Source organism: Somniosus microcephalus, chromosome 29 (genome assembly GCF_052327205.1).
Source record: "Somniosus microcephalus isolate GS21.2 chromosome 29, FLI_Smic_1.0, whole genome shotgun sequence".
Lineage (NCBI taxonomy): Eukaryota > Metazoa > Chordata > Chondrichthyes > Squaliformes > Somniosidae > Somniosus > Somniosus microcephalus.
In genome coordinates this window covers 23,931,501-23,946,430 of record NC_141015.1, presented here as the reverse complement: position 1 = coordinate 23,946,430, position 14,930 = coordinate 23,931,501, and the positions used below count along the sequence as shown (strand labels likewise).

Here is a 14,930-nt window from a genome sequence, read left to right as displayed (position 1 = left end):
GGACGTCCTGAGATTGTGAAAGGCGCTGTATAAATGCAAGTCTTTCTTTTTTTTCACACTCATATGAAAATTTCTTGCGGTTCATTGGCTTAAATTACGAACAAAACATGCAACAAATGAGGACTCTGTAACCATGAGCAGGGAAGAAAATCTACCAATAAAAACGCAGGAACTGAACAAATCGAATTGCTCAACGTATATTTCAACCTTTTTTTTAGGCTGCCAATTCTTTCATCCAGCTACAAAAAAATGTCGAAAGCTTTAATAATGTGACACAAAGATAAGAAGTCAATTCTGGCGCATATGTTGTTGGCGGTGGTGGGGGAGGGGTGACTATGTGCAAACTAATGGCCCCAAATGTGTGCTTGCAATTATGTGGGGAGCGAAAAATCAGTCTCCACATGTGCAATAGATAAATCTAGATCAAAAAATGTCAAAAGGCACACATTGTATAACACATTTTGCATGATTAATTTGACACTGGGATCCATGACCTCACCAGATGTCAACTGTTCATGGGAGTCTGTTTGTACAACGTGTAGCATTAGATGGTTAAGTCGAAGGAGCTTGCCAAATTAAACTGCCGAGTTGTAGCGTTAGCCGCTCGCACTGTTGTGTTCACACTTTCCATTGGTACTGCACTAGCGAGAGGGCACCAAACATCAACATCGCAGGAATCAGCCAAAGGTCCATTGGCACGTCTTGGACATGCTCTCATGATAATTACCCTGTCTTGAACATTACTACTATTACTGAACTTTCAACACCTTCTACAATCAACCCAGTTCTCTGAGCAGGACTGAGATTAGTGGAGAGGTTTAGCAGGGGATGAATATAACTTTTAGCAGTTGCGCTCAAGCATGTTTGGAATTTAAACAGTGATTTCATATGTTAATAAGGAATTATTTGCTAGGTTTGTAAATCTCTTTTAATGTCGATTGAACTGGAAACATTTCTCCCTTCTGCTTCCCTTCACCAGCATTCCTCTCTGTCAGCCAGGATATTGGGATACCCGTAATTGCTGGACCTCCTCACAACAACTATCAATGCTCCTCTGTCATCAACGTGTAGCAGGATTAAGTCCAAAATATGTCACTTTTCTCTACCCCAGATTGCGTGCAACAAATTGATTCTTAAAATCGTAAAGGGATTGCTCTGTATCTGAGGGCCTATTTCCCCAGGAATATAGGAAATTGCTAATTCCTGACAGGACTTCTGCTGGGGAATGCTGAATGTCTGAAAGGCTGGGCCTCCAAGGGGTTACAGGAAGGTTCTGCCAGATGTTTATATATATACACATGTGTGTATTATATATGTAGATAAAAAATCTTGCATATAGTATCTTGTGTCATGTTTCCTGCAAAATGTTTCCGTCATTGTATTTCCATCACACTATGCCAGAAAACATCCCGCGGGAAAAATTGGGTTGCTTTGCGCCTCCCGTTAGCGCTCAGAGGGGCAAATCCCCTAGTGCCCGGGCGTGGCGTCGCGAAATTCAGCGGGAGGTTAGTGGCGGTGGTAGCCGGTAGCACCCCGTAACACTGCGCCTCCGGCGATGACATCATCACCATGCGCAGCATAGAAACATAGAAGATAGGAGCAGGAGCAGGCCATTCGGCCCCTCGAGCCTGCACCGCCATTTAATGCAATCATGGCTGACCATCCAAATTCAGTACCCTGTGACATGAATCAGTCATTCATGAAAGAAAGACTTATGAAATAATACTGAGCAGCCTACGGGTGGCGTTATCCAGAGAGAGTATAAATACTCGGGCACGGGCCCAGCTTGCGCAGGACATTCTTAACAGGAACTAGTGAAGGACACAACTAGACCTCCATGTTGTAAAACAGTTGATTAAAGCGTTGTTTTCTTACGTCACCCTATCCCTGCTTTCTCCCTATATCCCTTGATCCCTTTAGCCTTAAGAAATATATCTAACTCCTTCTTGAATATATTTAATAAGTTGGCCTCAACTGCCTTCTGTGGCCCCGGCCGCAAACTTGGCTCACGCCCACTGACCCACCGCCGGACGCTATGTCCGACAGGGTCAGGGTGCTGTGTTTGCTGTCGCGGCGGCGCAAAGTAAAGGGGAGCTGCCGGGCCGCCATTTTTTTTGGGCCGCCTGCCAGCACCTGCCCCCTCTCGCCTGCTCATGCAGGGTGCCGGCCGCCATCGGTCAGCCTGGCACTCCTCTTGAGTGCCGGGCTCTTTTCCTGGCACTCCACTCCACGGTGGTCCAGCAGGGCCCAGGTTCACGCGGCGCTATGTCCCTCCCCTTTAATCAGGGGAGAGAGGCCTGTAGTACCGCGTCATAATGTGCCGATGCGCGTGGCGCTGCTGCACGTAGCGCTGCGATATTCAATGGGAGCGCCCCAAGAGGGAGGGGGAGCACTTCCAGTAGCCCCGCCTCCTGCTTGGGGCGCTACCATAAAATTTCCGGCACTGGGGCGCTACTTTTAGCGCCCCGGCGAAGTTAGCGCCCCAAAGGGGGCGCGACCCAATTTTCCCCCTTACCCCCCAATCAGACCTCGTAGTTACTTTTCCACAGCAAATGACCCTGTTCTCCATAGTGCCACCCACCTCAGTTCACGTAACATCAGGGCTGTTGCCCGAATGTTTCCCCTTACTGCCTCTCCCCACTTCTCCCCTGTCCCAATCTGCGCCCCTAACTCCAAGCTGACTTGTTTTTTCTTCTTGCCTGCTCTGTCGTCCGACCGGCCATTACTTCCTCCTGCCCTGTACCCTGCAAAAAGCAGTGTTCCCGACCTTAAGCAAGAACTGGCTTTAAGCAACTTATGCATTTTCCGTGCTTCCAACAATAAAAGTGCTTCCTGCATTCAGCCCCGCGCTGTCCACTACATTAGCCGCTAACCACATGTGGCTAATTGGGAATCCAGATGTGGCTATTTTGCACTTCTGATTCGTAAATAAAAAATGAGTAATGGACACTTGTTGGGCATGCGATCTCCCAACTAATACTTCACAGAATGTGCATATGAACTTTAACCTTTTTGAGAGTTTGTTACTAGAATGCTAAAGTGAAAAGCACAGTGGGAAAGTGATTTTTGATCATTGTGAGTGCTCTGCTTCCTTGGTTACTGAATAATGGTAGATGTTTGTTAAGTAAATATACACACGCGACGTACATTTACCCGTATTGTGTGCTTTGTGTTAACATTAGTGCACGTGGCTAAAATGGTGTCACCACACGGCGGCTAGTCAGCAATTTATATTGGACAACACTGCACTAAGCAACTGAAAGCCAGCTTCGAGTCACAACCCTGAAATGTCTCTCCCACAATGTTGAGCCCCTATTATTTAAAGCGCTATAGCATAAGCCCTATGTAAGCCTTAAATAACAGTGGTCATCCCAGCAAAATTGTGGGAGACGCCCTTTCCTTATGTAAACCTTCTGTGGAGGCAGGGAGGGAGGGGAAATGAAGGTTTGTAACCTTCATTCACCTCCATTGCCCTCTCCCCCCACCCCACAATCCTACCCTGGCCATGGATTCTCCCCAACCCCCTCCCCCTCCCCCCACCCCCATTCTGTCCTTCCCCTTCTTGGAGCACCTACACATTTCCCCCAAAATCTGCACCCACCCTTGACAAAACTCCTTTGGATGAGCATGACCCCAGAACTGGTTTTAAGTTTCAAAATGTTAGAAAAAGCACAATAAGCACTTTAACGAGAACTTTTACCAAGTTCCCTGGTGAGGACGCAAACATGACTTTTCCTGAAGGCTTTTCGCGTAAACCCTCACGAGTCCACCTCTCAGTCCTCTCACACCCATTAACCCCACCCCCTTTGTTTTCACATCCTGCAAAGTCTTTCTTTTCTTTTTCTTTTAAGCAGAATAGTTCTATCTGTAGTAATGTTATTCCTTAGAGCAAAATGATTTATTTATCGTAGCCTGCTCCACTCTAAACTTGTATGTTCCACAGTGTTTAAAGATTACTGCGTCGTGACTGAAACAGCAGTGAAACCAGTTTTAGGTGTGGACCTGACTGAATTAAACACTTGCAATGTTCCACGAATTCTCTTTCCACTAAAGGTTTGTGCGGAATTATCGGGGTGATTTTACAAATGCACGCTCCTGATGCGAGTCTTGCCTGCCTAGAGAGTGGTGGTGAGCCGCCTTCTTGAACCGCTGTAGTCCGTGAGGTGAAGGTACTCCCACAGTGCTGTTAGGGAGGATGTGCCAGGACTTTGACCCAGCGACGATGAAGGAAAGGCGATATATTGCCAGTTCAGGATGGTGTGTGACTTGGAGGTGGTGGTGTTCCCACGCGCCTGCTGCCCTTGTCCTGCTAGGTGGTAGAGGTCGCGGATTTGGGAGGTGCTGTCGAAGAAGCTTTGTTGCTGCAGTGCATTTTGTAGATGGTACACGCTGCAGCCATGGTACGCCAGTGGTGGAGGGAGTGAATGTTTAAGATGGTGGATGGGGTGCCAATCAAGCGGGCTGCTTTATCCTGGATGGTGTCGAGCTTCTTGAGTGTTGTTGGAGCTGCACTCATCCAGGCAAGTGGAGAGTATTCCATCACACTCCTTATTTATGCCTTGTAGATGGTGGAAAGGCTTTGGGGAGTCAGGAGATGAGACACTCGCCGCAGAATACCTAGCCTGCTCTTGTAGCCACATTATTTATGTGGCTGGTCCAGTTAAGTTTCTCGTCAATGGTGACCCCCACGATGTTGATGGTGGGGGATTCGGCGATGATAATTCTGTTGAATGTCAAGAGGAAGTGGCTAGGCTCTTTCTTGTTGGAGATAGTCATTGCCTGGCACTTGTGTGGCGCAAATGTTACCTGCCACTTATCAGCCCAACCCTGAATGTTGTTCAGGTCTTGCTGCATGTGGGCACGGACTGCTTCATTATCTGAGGAGTTGTGAATGGAACTGAACACTGTGCAATCAACAGCGAACATCCCATTTCTGGACTTATGATGGAGGGAAGGTCCTATTTATTCAGCAATAAAAACCAAAGAGCAGCTATTTTTGCAGGTTTAGGTTTATCAGCGTACACTGTGTAGTTTTAGGAAAAGTTTGATGAATTTTCATACACACCTAACTCGTGTATTTTAACTGTTGCTGAATCAAATACACAATCCTGTTGATAGGAATGCTCTTGAGTAAAAGACTGAAATCATGGTTGTGGCGAAAAGGAAGTATTTTTTTTGTTTAGTGTTGGCTCGGTGGCTGTCCCTTAAAATCCAGTTGTATTAGATAACAGTGAGCCGCAGTCAGAATCTGTATTGTGACTGGATTTAAAGGGACCAAAACTAGACGAAAAAACTGTTCTTCCTGAATTTCCTGCAGCCGGAGAAGGCAGAAAGCCTGATTTCCATCCAGGGGAGGCCGGAATTTGAGTCGGAACATGATTTTGTCTTGTGAATTCCGATAAGGGGGCAGGGGCTGATCTTCCAGAGGGGAATCGATTCCTTCATTTGGAGGCTAAATGGCTTTTTGAAAAAAGACAGAAAGGAAGACTTGCATTTGTATAGCAACTTTCATGATCTCAGGATGTCCCAAAATGCTTTACAGCCAATGAAGTACTTTTTGAAGTGTAGTCACTGTTGTAATGTAGAAAACACAGCAAGCAATGTGCCCACAGCAAGCTCCCACAAACAGCAATGTGCGAATGACCAAATAATTTGTTTTTAGTGATGTTCAGATTCAGATTCAGATCAGATTCAGATTCAGATTCAGATTCGATTTATTTGCCATATGTAACAAGTACAATGGAATGCTTGTTCCCCGTAGGGACGCGTCAGCTATACATACAGCGCCGCGTTCAGAGTCAATACAATGGCTTCCCGTGGCAGTGGGAGCACGATGTCCCTCAGCCGCTCCGTCCTCCTCTTCACCGCGGCCTCCTCCTCACTGTTGCCGGCTCCACGTGTGGTGGCCTGCTTCTCCCGCTCTGGTCACCATGCCCGGCTCCCCTCCTCCCATCCGGACTGTGAGTTACCCGAAATGGAGCTGCCGGCCGACGTGCTGCAGCTTGTCGTTGACAACAGGCCTGGCTGGGCGAGGGCTTCTGAAATGCCTATGTAAATAAATAACCAATTAATATCTGTTTTGGTGGTTAGTTGAAAGAAAGAAAGACTTGCATTTATATTGTGCCTTACATGACCACCAGATGTCTCAAAGTGCTTTACAGTCAATGAAGTACTTTTGAAGTGTAGTCACTGTTGTAATGTGGGAAATGCGGCAGCCAATTTGCACATAGCAAGCTCCCACAAACAGCAATGTGATAATGACCAGATAATCTGTTTTTGTTATGTTGGTTGAGGGATAAATATTGGCCAGGACACCGGGGATAACTCCCCTGCTCTTCTTCAAAATAGCGCCATGGGATCTTTTACGTCCACCTGAGAGAGCAGACAGTACCTTGGTTTAACGTCTCATCTGAAAGACGGCACCTCCGACAGTACAGCACTCCCTCAGCACTGCACTGGAGTGTCAGCCTAGCTTTTTTTATGTGCTCAAGTCCCTGTACTTGGCCAACATTCATCTTGAGGGATGAATGTTGGCCAAGAGGACTGGAATTTACACTAACCTTTTAATACAGTGTTGTTTTTGTTACACATTTTCATCACAAATTTTTAATTTTTTTAGAATATTTTTAATTTTTTTAATTTTAACTCAAGTTAAGTTTGTTTCTAAAATGCCACAAATACAGTATTTCATGGTTGAGATGGTACAAGATTAAAGCAGACCCACTAAGGAAATAAGCTTATATCTACAGAGCTTTACACACCAACCTGCCAATGGCTGAGGACAACTGCCCGAGCTTGCTCATCATGAGCGGACAGCCAGTTGCCGTGCTTTGCCACCTGCAGTGAGGACACCTGTAGCCCAGTGCCAGTGTTGGGCAAGGTTGCCATCGCTCAACTATTAGCCCTGTGGCTCACTCTCAGCATACATTGCATTACCAGCCAATGTGCTGCAGATAGAGCATGAACGGGTGATGCATTGGTCGGCTTTGCCAGCACTTTCATTATCTTTCCTACTGAATAACATGGCATGACGTTGAAACCAATGGGATGAAAATCGGGTGGGTTCTACAATGGGGTGGGGGGGGGGGGCGATCTGCCAAGTTACCACCCAGGTGGCAAAGATGAACTTTAACCCCCATAAGTTTGAGGTCGTCACCAGAACAATGAAGGGAGACGTTAGGAGCATGGGTTGTTATGACATGGAATGCTCTACCGGGCACAGCGGTGGAAGCAGAATCCACAGTGGAATTATAGAATTACACAGCACAGAAGGAGGCCATTCAACCCATTGTGCCTGTGCTAGCTCTTTGAAAGATTAGTCCCACTCCCCCTGCTCTTTCCCCGTAGCCCTGCAAATGCTTCCTTTTCAAGTATTTATCCAATTCCCTTTTGAAAGATACTATTGAATCTGCTTCCACCACCCTTTCAGGCAGCGCATTCCAGATCGTTGCATAAAAATATTCTCCTCATTTCCTCCCAGGATTTTATTTGCTTATCAAAGGGAAGTGGGTATGCATTTGAAAAAGAAAAAAAATTAAAAGGGTATAGGGAAAGAGCGGGGGAATGGGACAAAAAGAAGAGCCTTTTCAGAGAGCCAGCACAGATGTTCTGGGCCAAATGGCCTCCGCTGTGCCATAAAATCCAATGGGTTTATGATTCTAAACAAACATTCACTTTTGTGGTGGAATCTGAAAGGGAAAGAAGTTTCTTCAATTTTGGACAAGTAAAAGCCTGACTCTTTCTACCTGACATCCTACAATAGACATGAAAGAGTTAAAAAGTACATAACGTTAATCCAGGAAGCTGGCCAAGAGCTGTAATAAGGAAGAACAGGTGTCGCGCTTTCCACAGCCTGACTTATTCACATAGAGGGGAACTGGGGATCCAAAGAAAGGTGAAAAGACTGAGGCAAAGGTGAAAATGAGAGGTGAGAGAAAGAGAAAATGTACAGTGCCATGCTATAGCCGATAGTTTTGCTGTAGTTTTCTATGAGTGTCTGCTGCTACTTTCTTGTTCCTTCTATTGACGCGATAGACAATGGGTTATTTGCTTCTCTGTATTCCCCCGCAGGCCTGACCACAAGGCATTAACTCAAACCTAGCCCTTCCCTCACATTTAGCGCTTTTTGTCTGTCAGGTACAGGTGTCTTGAGAGGACCGTCAAGCACAAAGAATAAACCACGCAGAAACAAGGAAGTCAGGAACGGTCACAAGGGCGTGTCTCAAAAATTCTTGCAGCTAAACCCTGCGAGGGGTAATGTTTTATTCAAATTGCTGTGTGACTCAGAACTCAGTCCAAGTAAATAGTTCTCCCAGTCCTCGCCCAAACGACCTAACTCTGCACAGTCTTAATAATTGCACTAATATTCAACCAGAAAGCTCATCTCCCATTCCAGACCCTATATAAACCTTTCTGTGTAACAGGTGATACCATCCTCTTCCGCCCCTTCTCTTCTTCTTAGGCAGTCCCTCGGAGCCGAGGATGACTTGCTTCCACATTAAAAATGAGTTCTCAGGTGACTGATGAGTCCAATGCGGGACCTACAGTCTCTGTCACAGGTGGGGCAGACGGTGGTTGAAGGGGCGGGTGGGTGGGGTGCTTGGGTTGACGTGCGCTCCTTGCGCTGCCTGCGCTTGGCTTCCGCTTGCTCCCGGCGAAGAGACTCGAGGTATTCGGCACCTTCCCGGATGCTTCTCCTCCACTTTGTGCGGTCTTGGGCCAGGGATTCCCAGGTGTCGGTGGGGATGTTGCACTTTTTCAAGGAGGCTTTGAGGGTGTCCTTGAAGTGTTTCTTCTGCCCGCCTGGGGCTCTCTTGCTGTGTCGGAGCTCCGAGTAGAGCGCTTGTTTTGGGAGTCTCGTTTCGGGCATGCGGACGATGTGACCCATCCATCGGAGCTGATCGAGCGTGGTCAAAGCTTCGATGATGGGGATGTTTGCCTGAGCGAGAACACTGACGTTGGTGCGCCTATCCTGCCAATGGATTTGCAGGATCTTGCGGAGGCAGCGTTGGTGGTACCTCTCCAGTACTTTGAGGTGCCTGCTGTACATGGTCCCTGACTCTGAGGCATACAGGAGGGCGGCTATTACTACTGCTCTGTAGACCATGAGCTTGGTGCCGGGTTTGAGGTCCTAGTCTTCAAACACTCTCTTCCTCAGGCGACCGAAGGCTGCACTGGCACACTGAAGGCAGTGTTGGACTTCGTCATCGACGTCTGCCCTCGTTGACAGTAGGCTCCCGAGGTATGGAAAGTGGTCCACGTTGTCCAAGGCCTTGTCATGGATTTTGATAATCGGGGGGCAATACTGTGTGGCGGGGGCAGATTGGTAGAGGACCTTTGTTTTACGGATGTTTAGCGTAAGGCCCAATGCTCTCGTACACTTCGGTGAAGGTGTTAACGATGGTTTGGAGTTCGACCTCTGAGTGTGCGCAGACGCAAGCATCATCTGCATACTGTAATTCGACGACAGAGGAAGGGACAACCTTGGATCTGGACTGGAGGCGACGGAGGTTGAACAGTTTCCCGTTTGTTCTGTAAATTAGCTCCACTCCAGCGGGGAGCTTACTGAGGGTGAGATGGAGCATTGCCACAAGGAGGATCGAGAAGAGCATTGTTGCGATGGCACAGCCTTGCTTGACCCCGGTCCGTACATGAATTGGGTCTGTGGTGGAACCGTTGGTCAGGATCACGGCTTGCATGTCGTCATGAAGCAGGCGGAGGACGGTGACAAACTTTTGAGGGCAGCCGAATTTGAGGAGGACACTCCATAATCCCTCACAGTTGACACTCCACCCCCCACTTGTTGTCTACTCAATTCCATGAATCATTTGTGTTTGCACAGTGAGTGGTCTCGATTGTTGATTGCACTGCCACATTATGACTGGCAGCAGTGGTGAGAGTCAAGTTAGAACACACCAGAGGTGGAATATTTCACCTCCAGGTCACCCTTCGTTGAGTAGGTGCTTCAGGCAAGCATAGCGTGAACTGAGGCAAGCAAGTTCAAAATGACTGGTGTGACATGTACAGTACATGTGAGGTAAAAGCTTAGAGCTGATGATTTGCTCACAACTGGTATTACTGGTATGTCTCACCAGAGTTGATACCACTGTGTCAGCCAGCTACTGTAGTTGGGAGGCAGGGCGGGGTTGATTATTTCTCAGGAAAAATGCAGTGAGTTACTTGATTCAAATTACATGTGGCAAATCAATCCCAGTCACGTACAGCAATGATTGACGGGGAAATTACCCAATCATCTCCATTCTGGCCAGGAATAGTGGTGTCACCCGATGCAGCCGTGTCTGACAGTCAGCTCTTGTCCATGGGCTGTTTGCTGTAAACTGGATAAGCTGTTTGCGCATCCATCAGCTGTGATACACAGGAGTAGGACAAGCTGCTGTTGCAGTTGGTTCGTGGCATGGTTCCCCCTTTCTTCACGTTGGCATTTGTCAATTTTGCCAGTCAGGCTAAACTGGCTGCACAACATGGGCATTTAAACTTCCTCCAAAACTCACAACATCACACAGGTCATTGTTGTATTCACAGAGGTGTTTTGACTGAAGTGAGAAGGAGGAAGCTGCAACACCGAGTATAATCTGGTCTGTACTTACACTCAGCTGCCTGTGCATCACCGCTCAATCCGAGAAGGTAGATTTGTGATGATAAATACAAACAGTGGATGGATATACGGCAAGGCGTGGCACGGCGCCATGAAACTGTGTTGGCTCCTTGTGTTATGCTGGATCGACACAACATTCGTCCACTTTCATATCAACACCTTGGGCAGCTCTCAGGCGGAAGCTGCGCTGTGGGGAGAACAGAACTGGAATTCATTTCTATTTCTTCAAAATTATGAAAGGTTCTGATAGAGTTAATAGGGAGAAACTGTTTCCACTGACAGGAGGCTTCTAACCAGAGGACACAGTATTAAGGCCTTTGGCAAAAGAACCAGGGGGGAGATCTTTACAATCTATATTAACGATTTGCAGGAAGGGACCGAGTGCAACATATCCAAGTTTGCTGACGATACAAAGATGGGAGGGAAAGCAGTGAGTGAGGAGGACATAAAAAACCTGCAAAAGGACATAGACAGGCTAAGTGAGTGGGCAGAAATTTGGCAGATGGAATATAATGTTGGAAAGTGCGAGGTTATGCACTTTGGCAGAAAAAATCAAAGAGCAAGTTATTTTCTAAATGGAGAGAAACTGCAAAGTGCTACAGTACAAAGGGATCTGGGGGTCCTGGTGCATGAAACACAGAAGGTTAGTATGCAGGTGCAGCAGGTGATCAGGAAGGCCAATGGAATCTTGGCTTTTATTGCAAGGGGGATGGAGTATAAAAGCAGGGAAGTCTTGCTTCAGTTATACAGGGTACTGGTGAGGCCACACCTGGAATACTGCGTGCAGTTTTGGTTTCCATATTTAAGAAAAGATATACTTGCTCTCGAGGCAGTTCAGAGAAGGTTTACTCGGTTGATTCCGGAGATGAGGGGGTTGACTTATGAGGAAAGGTTGAGTAGGTTGGGCCTCTACTCATTGGAATTCAGAAGAATGAGAGGCGATCTTATCGAAACATATAAGATTGTGAGGGGGCTTGATCGGGTGGATGCGGTGAGGATGTTTCCACTGATGGGTGAGACTAGAACTAGGGGGCATAATCTTAGAATAAGGGGCTGCCCTTTCAAAACTGAGATGAGGAGAAACTTCTTCACTCAGAAGGTAGTAAATCTTTGGAATTTGCTGCCCCAGAGAGCTGTGGAAGCTGCGACATTAAATAAATTTAAAATGGAGATAGACAGTTTCCTAGCTGATAAGGGAATTAGGGGTTACGGGGAGAGGGCAGGGAAGTGGACGTGAGTCTAGATTCGGATCAGCCATGATCCTATTGAATGGCGGAGCAGGCCCGAGGGGCCGTATGGCCTACTCCTGCTCCTACTTCTTATGTTCTTATGTTATGTTATGAGGTTTTTTTTAACGCAGCGAGATGTTATGATCTTGAAGGGTGGTGGAAGCAGATTCAACAGCAACTTTCAAAAGGGAATTAGGTACATACTTGAAGGGAAAAAAATCGCAGGGCTATTGGAGAGCAAGAGAGTAGGACTAATTGGATTGCTCTTTCTAATACCCAGCAGAGGCACAATGGGCTGAATGGCCTCCTCCTGAGCTGCATGATTCTATAATTCTCGACAGCCACTATTACTGCCACTCTCAGGTTGATGCAACGAAGTTTCAACTGTCCCTTGATATGAAAGCGATAGTGCATCTTGGAAGTTGGTTATTGATGTGATGTGGTAAACCACTGTTTGTATTCCTGTTTGTCCTGTTTGTATTCCACTGTGTACATGCCTGGACATGCCTCGGCTGACTCCTCCCACAGGTCCTAGTATAAAGGTGACTGCTCCCCAGCCCTTGGTATCCTGGACCGGTCGACCACTCGAGGCAGACCTCCATTCTGTTGTTAATAAAAGCCTTTAGTTACTCTTCTAACTCTCAGTCTTTTATGAGTAATTGATAGCGCATCAATTTTATTAACAACATTTTTATAATGGAGAAGATCCTCACACCAGCATGCCTGGACTTAGATCATCGGGAGGCGGACTCATCCACCAAGTTTACTCACTGGCTTAAGTGTTTCGAAAAATTCCTGACCACCTCCGAAGCAATCAAATCGGACGAGGACAAACTGGATGTCCTGACCTCCAAAGTGAACCACCGAGTGTACTCGGTCATCCAAGACGCGACCTCGTACGCGGATGCTATCAAGCTCCTCAAGGACCAGTACACGCGCCCAGTGAACGAAGTGTACGCCAGGCACCTCCTGGGGAGTCGTAAACAACAACCTGGGGAATCGACCGTGGAATACCTTCAGGCACTGTCTGTGCTTGGCCGGGCCTGTGGTTGTAAGGATGTAAAGGCTGCCGTGTACACAGAGGAACTTATCCGGGACGCTTTTGTAGCGGGCCACAGATCCAATTACACACGACAGCGACTGTTGGAGCAGAGTAACCTCGACCTCAACAAGGCCTCTGAACTCGCACTATCGTTGGATGCAGCCTACCAGGGCATGGATGCCTACTCCTCTGCACCGTGGACGCCGCGGGGAATGACAGCCTGGGACACGGTAGGACCGCCTCATAGCGCCGTGCCACCCCAGCCACACCCCAACAACGGCCCAACTACCGCAGCAGTGTCCCAAGGCCAGACAGCAGTGCCCCAAGGCCAGAAATGCTACTTCTGTGGCCAGGCAAAACACCCCAGAGCGCGCTGCCCGGCGAAAAACGCGATCTGCTCTGGCTGCGGGAAGAAGGGACACTACGCTAGCGTCTGCAGGGCCAAAGCCACCCCGAACCCCAGCAGCGCCGTGTGTGGGCCATGCGGGCCGCCATTTTGGACCTCCCCGGCCGTGTGCGAATCACCGGTACAGCAGCCATTTTGGACGCCTCCAGCCACATGGGGATCATGGACGCCGCCATCTTGGACGACAGCCGGGACGCAGCAGGCCCCCGACACCGCCTCATCTGATACCCGCAGCGACACACCGACCCCTACGCTGGCATCCGTTACACTGGACCAAGCGAGACCGCACCAACTGGCCAGTTCCACAATGGACATTAAGGTAAATGGTCACGATACAATCTGCCTTTTTGACTCTGGGAGCACGGAGAGCTTCATCCACCCCGACACGGTGCGGCGTTGCTCTCTCCCAGTCCTGCCTGCGCAACAGCGGATTTCTATGGCCTCCGAGTCCCAGTCGGCGGACATCGGCGGCTACTGCGTGGTGACACTCGTAGTAGACGGGACCGTGTACGATCATTTTAAACTTCTGGTCCTGCCTGACCTCTGCGCTGCCGTCCTGCTGGGGTTAGATTTTCAGTGCCACCTTAAAAGTGTTACAATGGCGTACGGTGGACCCCTACCCCCACTCACAGTCCGCAGCCAGCAGCTTCCAAATTGCCCGCCGCGCACCAGGTGCAACCTCTCCACACTCAGAGTCACCCCCCCACCACTGTTTGCTAACCTCACCCCCGACTGTAAGCCCATCGCCACAAAGAGCAGGCGATACAGTGCCGGGGACAGGGTTTTCATTAAAACCGAAGTGGAGCGGCTCCTGAAAGAAGGGATTATTGAGGGCAGCACCAGCCCCTGGCGAGCCCAGGTTGTGGTCGTTAAGACCAGCGAGAAGCAGCGCCTGGTCATCGACTACAGCCAGACAATAAATCGCTACACCCTGCTGGACGCCTACCCACTCCCCCGTATAGCTGATATGGTCAACCAGATCGCGCAGTACCGCGTCTTCTCGACCATTGACCTGAAATCAGCGTACCACCAGCTCCCCATCCGCCCTGAGGACCGCCAGTACACTGCCTTTGAGGCAAACGGCCGCCTCTATCACTTCCTTAGGGTTCCCTTTGGCGTCACCAACGGGGTCTCCATCTTCCAAAGGGAGATGGACCGGATGGTAGATCAAAATGCGTTGCAGGCCACTTTCCCATATCTGGACAATGTGACCATCTGTGGCCGTGACTTGCAGGACCATGACGCAAACCTCGAAAAATTCCTCCGCACCGCCCAACTCCTAAACCTGACATATAACAAGGAGAAGTGCATATTCCGCACAAACCGCCTCGCCATCCTTGGCTGTGTTGTGGAACACGGAGTCATCGGCCCCGACCCCGACCGGATGCGTCCCCTTATGGAACTTCCACTGCCCCACTGCCTCAAGGCCCTGAAGAGGTGCCTAGGGTTTTTCTCCTATTACGCCCAGTGGGTCCCCTACTATGCGGACAAGGCCCGTCCGCTGATCAAGTCCACCTCTTTTCCCTTGACGGCAGAGGCCCGCTTAGCCTTCCACCGTATCAAGGAGGACATTGCCAAAGCCACCATGCACGCAGTGGACGAATCCATCCCCTTCCAGGTGGAAAGCGACGCGTCCGA

At 48.7% G+C, this 14,930-nt stretch overlaps 1 protein-coding gene across 2 annotated transcripts in view; it reads left to right on the top strand.

Annotated features, from left to right (window-relative positions):
* Positions 1–14,930, top strand: part of LOC147098547 (transmembrane protein 273-like) — a 93,498-nt gene that overhangs the window by 36,730 nt on the left and 41,838 nt on the right. The window contains exon 1 of one of the 2 annotated variants that reach the window (XM_085970382.1): positions 7,691–7,927. The exons of the other annotated variant lie outside the window; for it this stretch is intronic. Within the exon in view, the coding sequence (XP_085826508.1) occupies positions 7,921–7,927 (7 nt within the window). The 5' untranslated portion in view covers positions 7,691–7,920. Of the gene's footprint in view, positions 1–7,690; positions 7,928–14,930 lie in introns of those variants that run through there. 2 annotated transcript variants of the gene reach the window in all.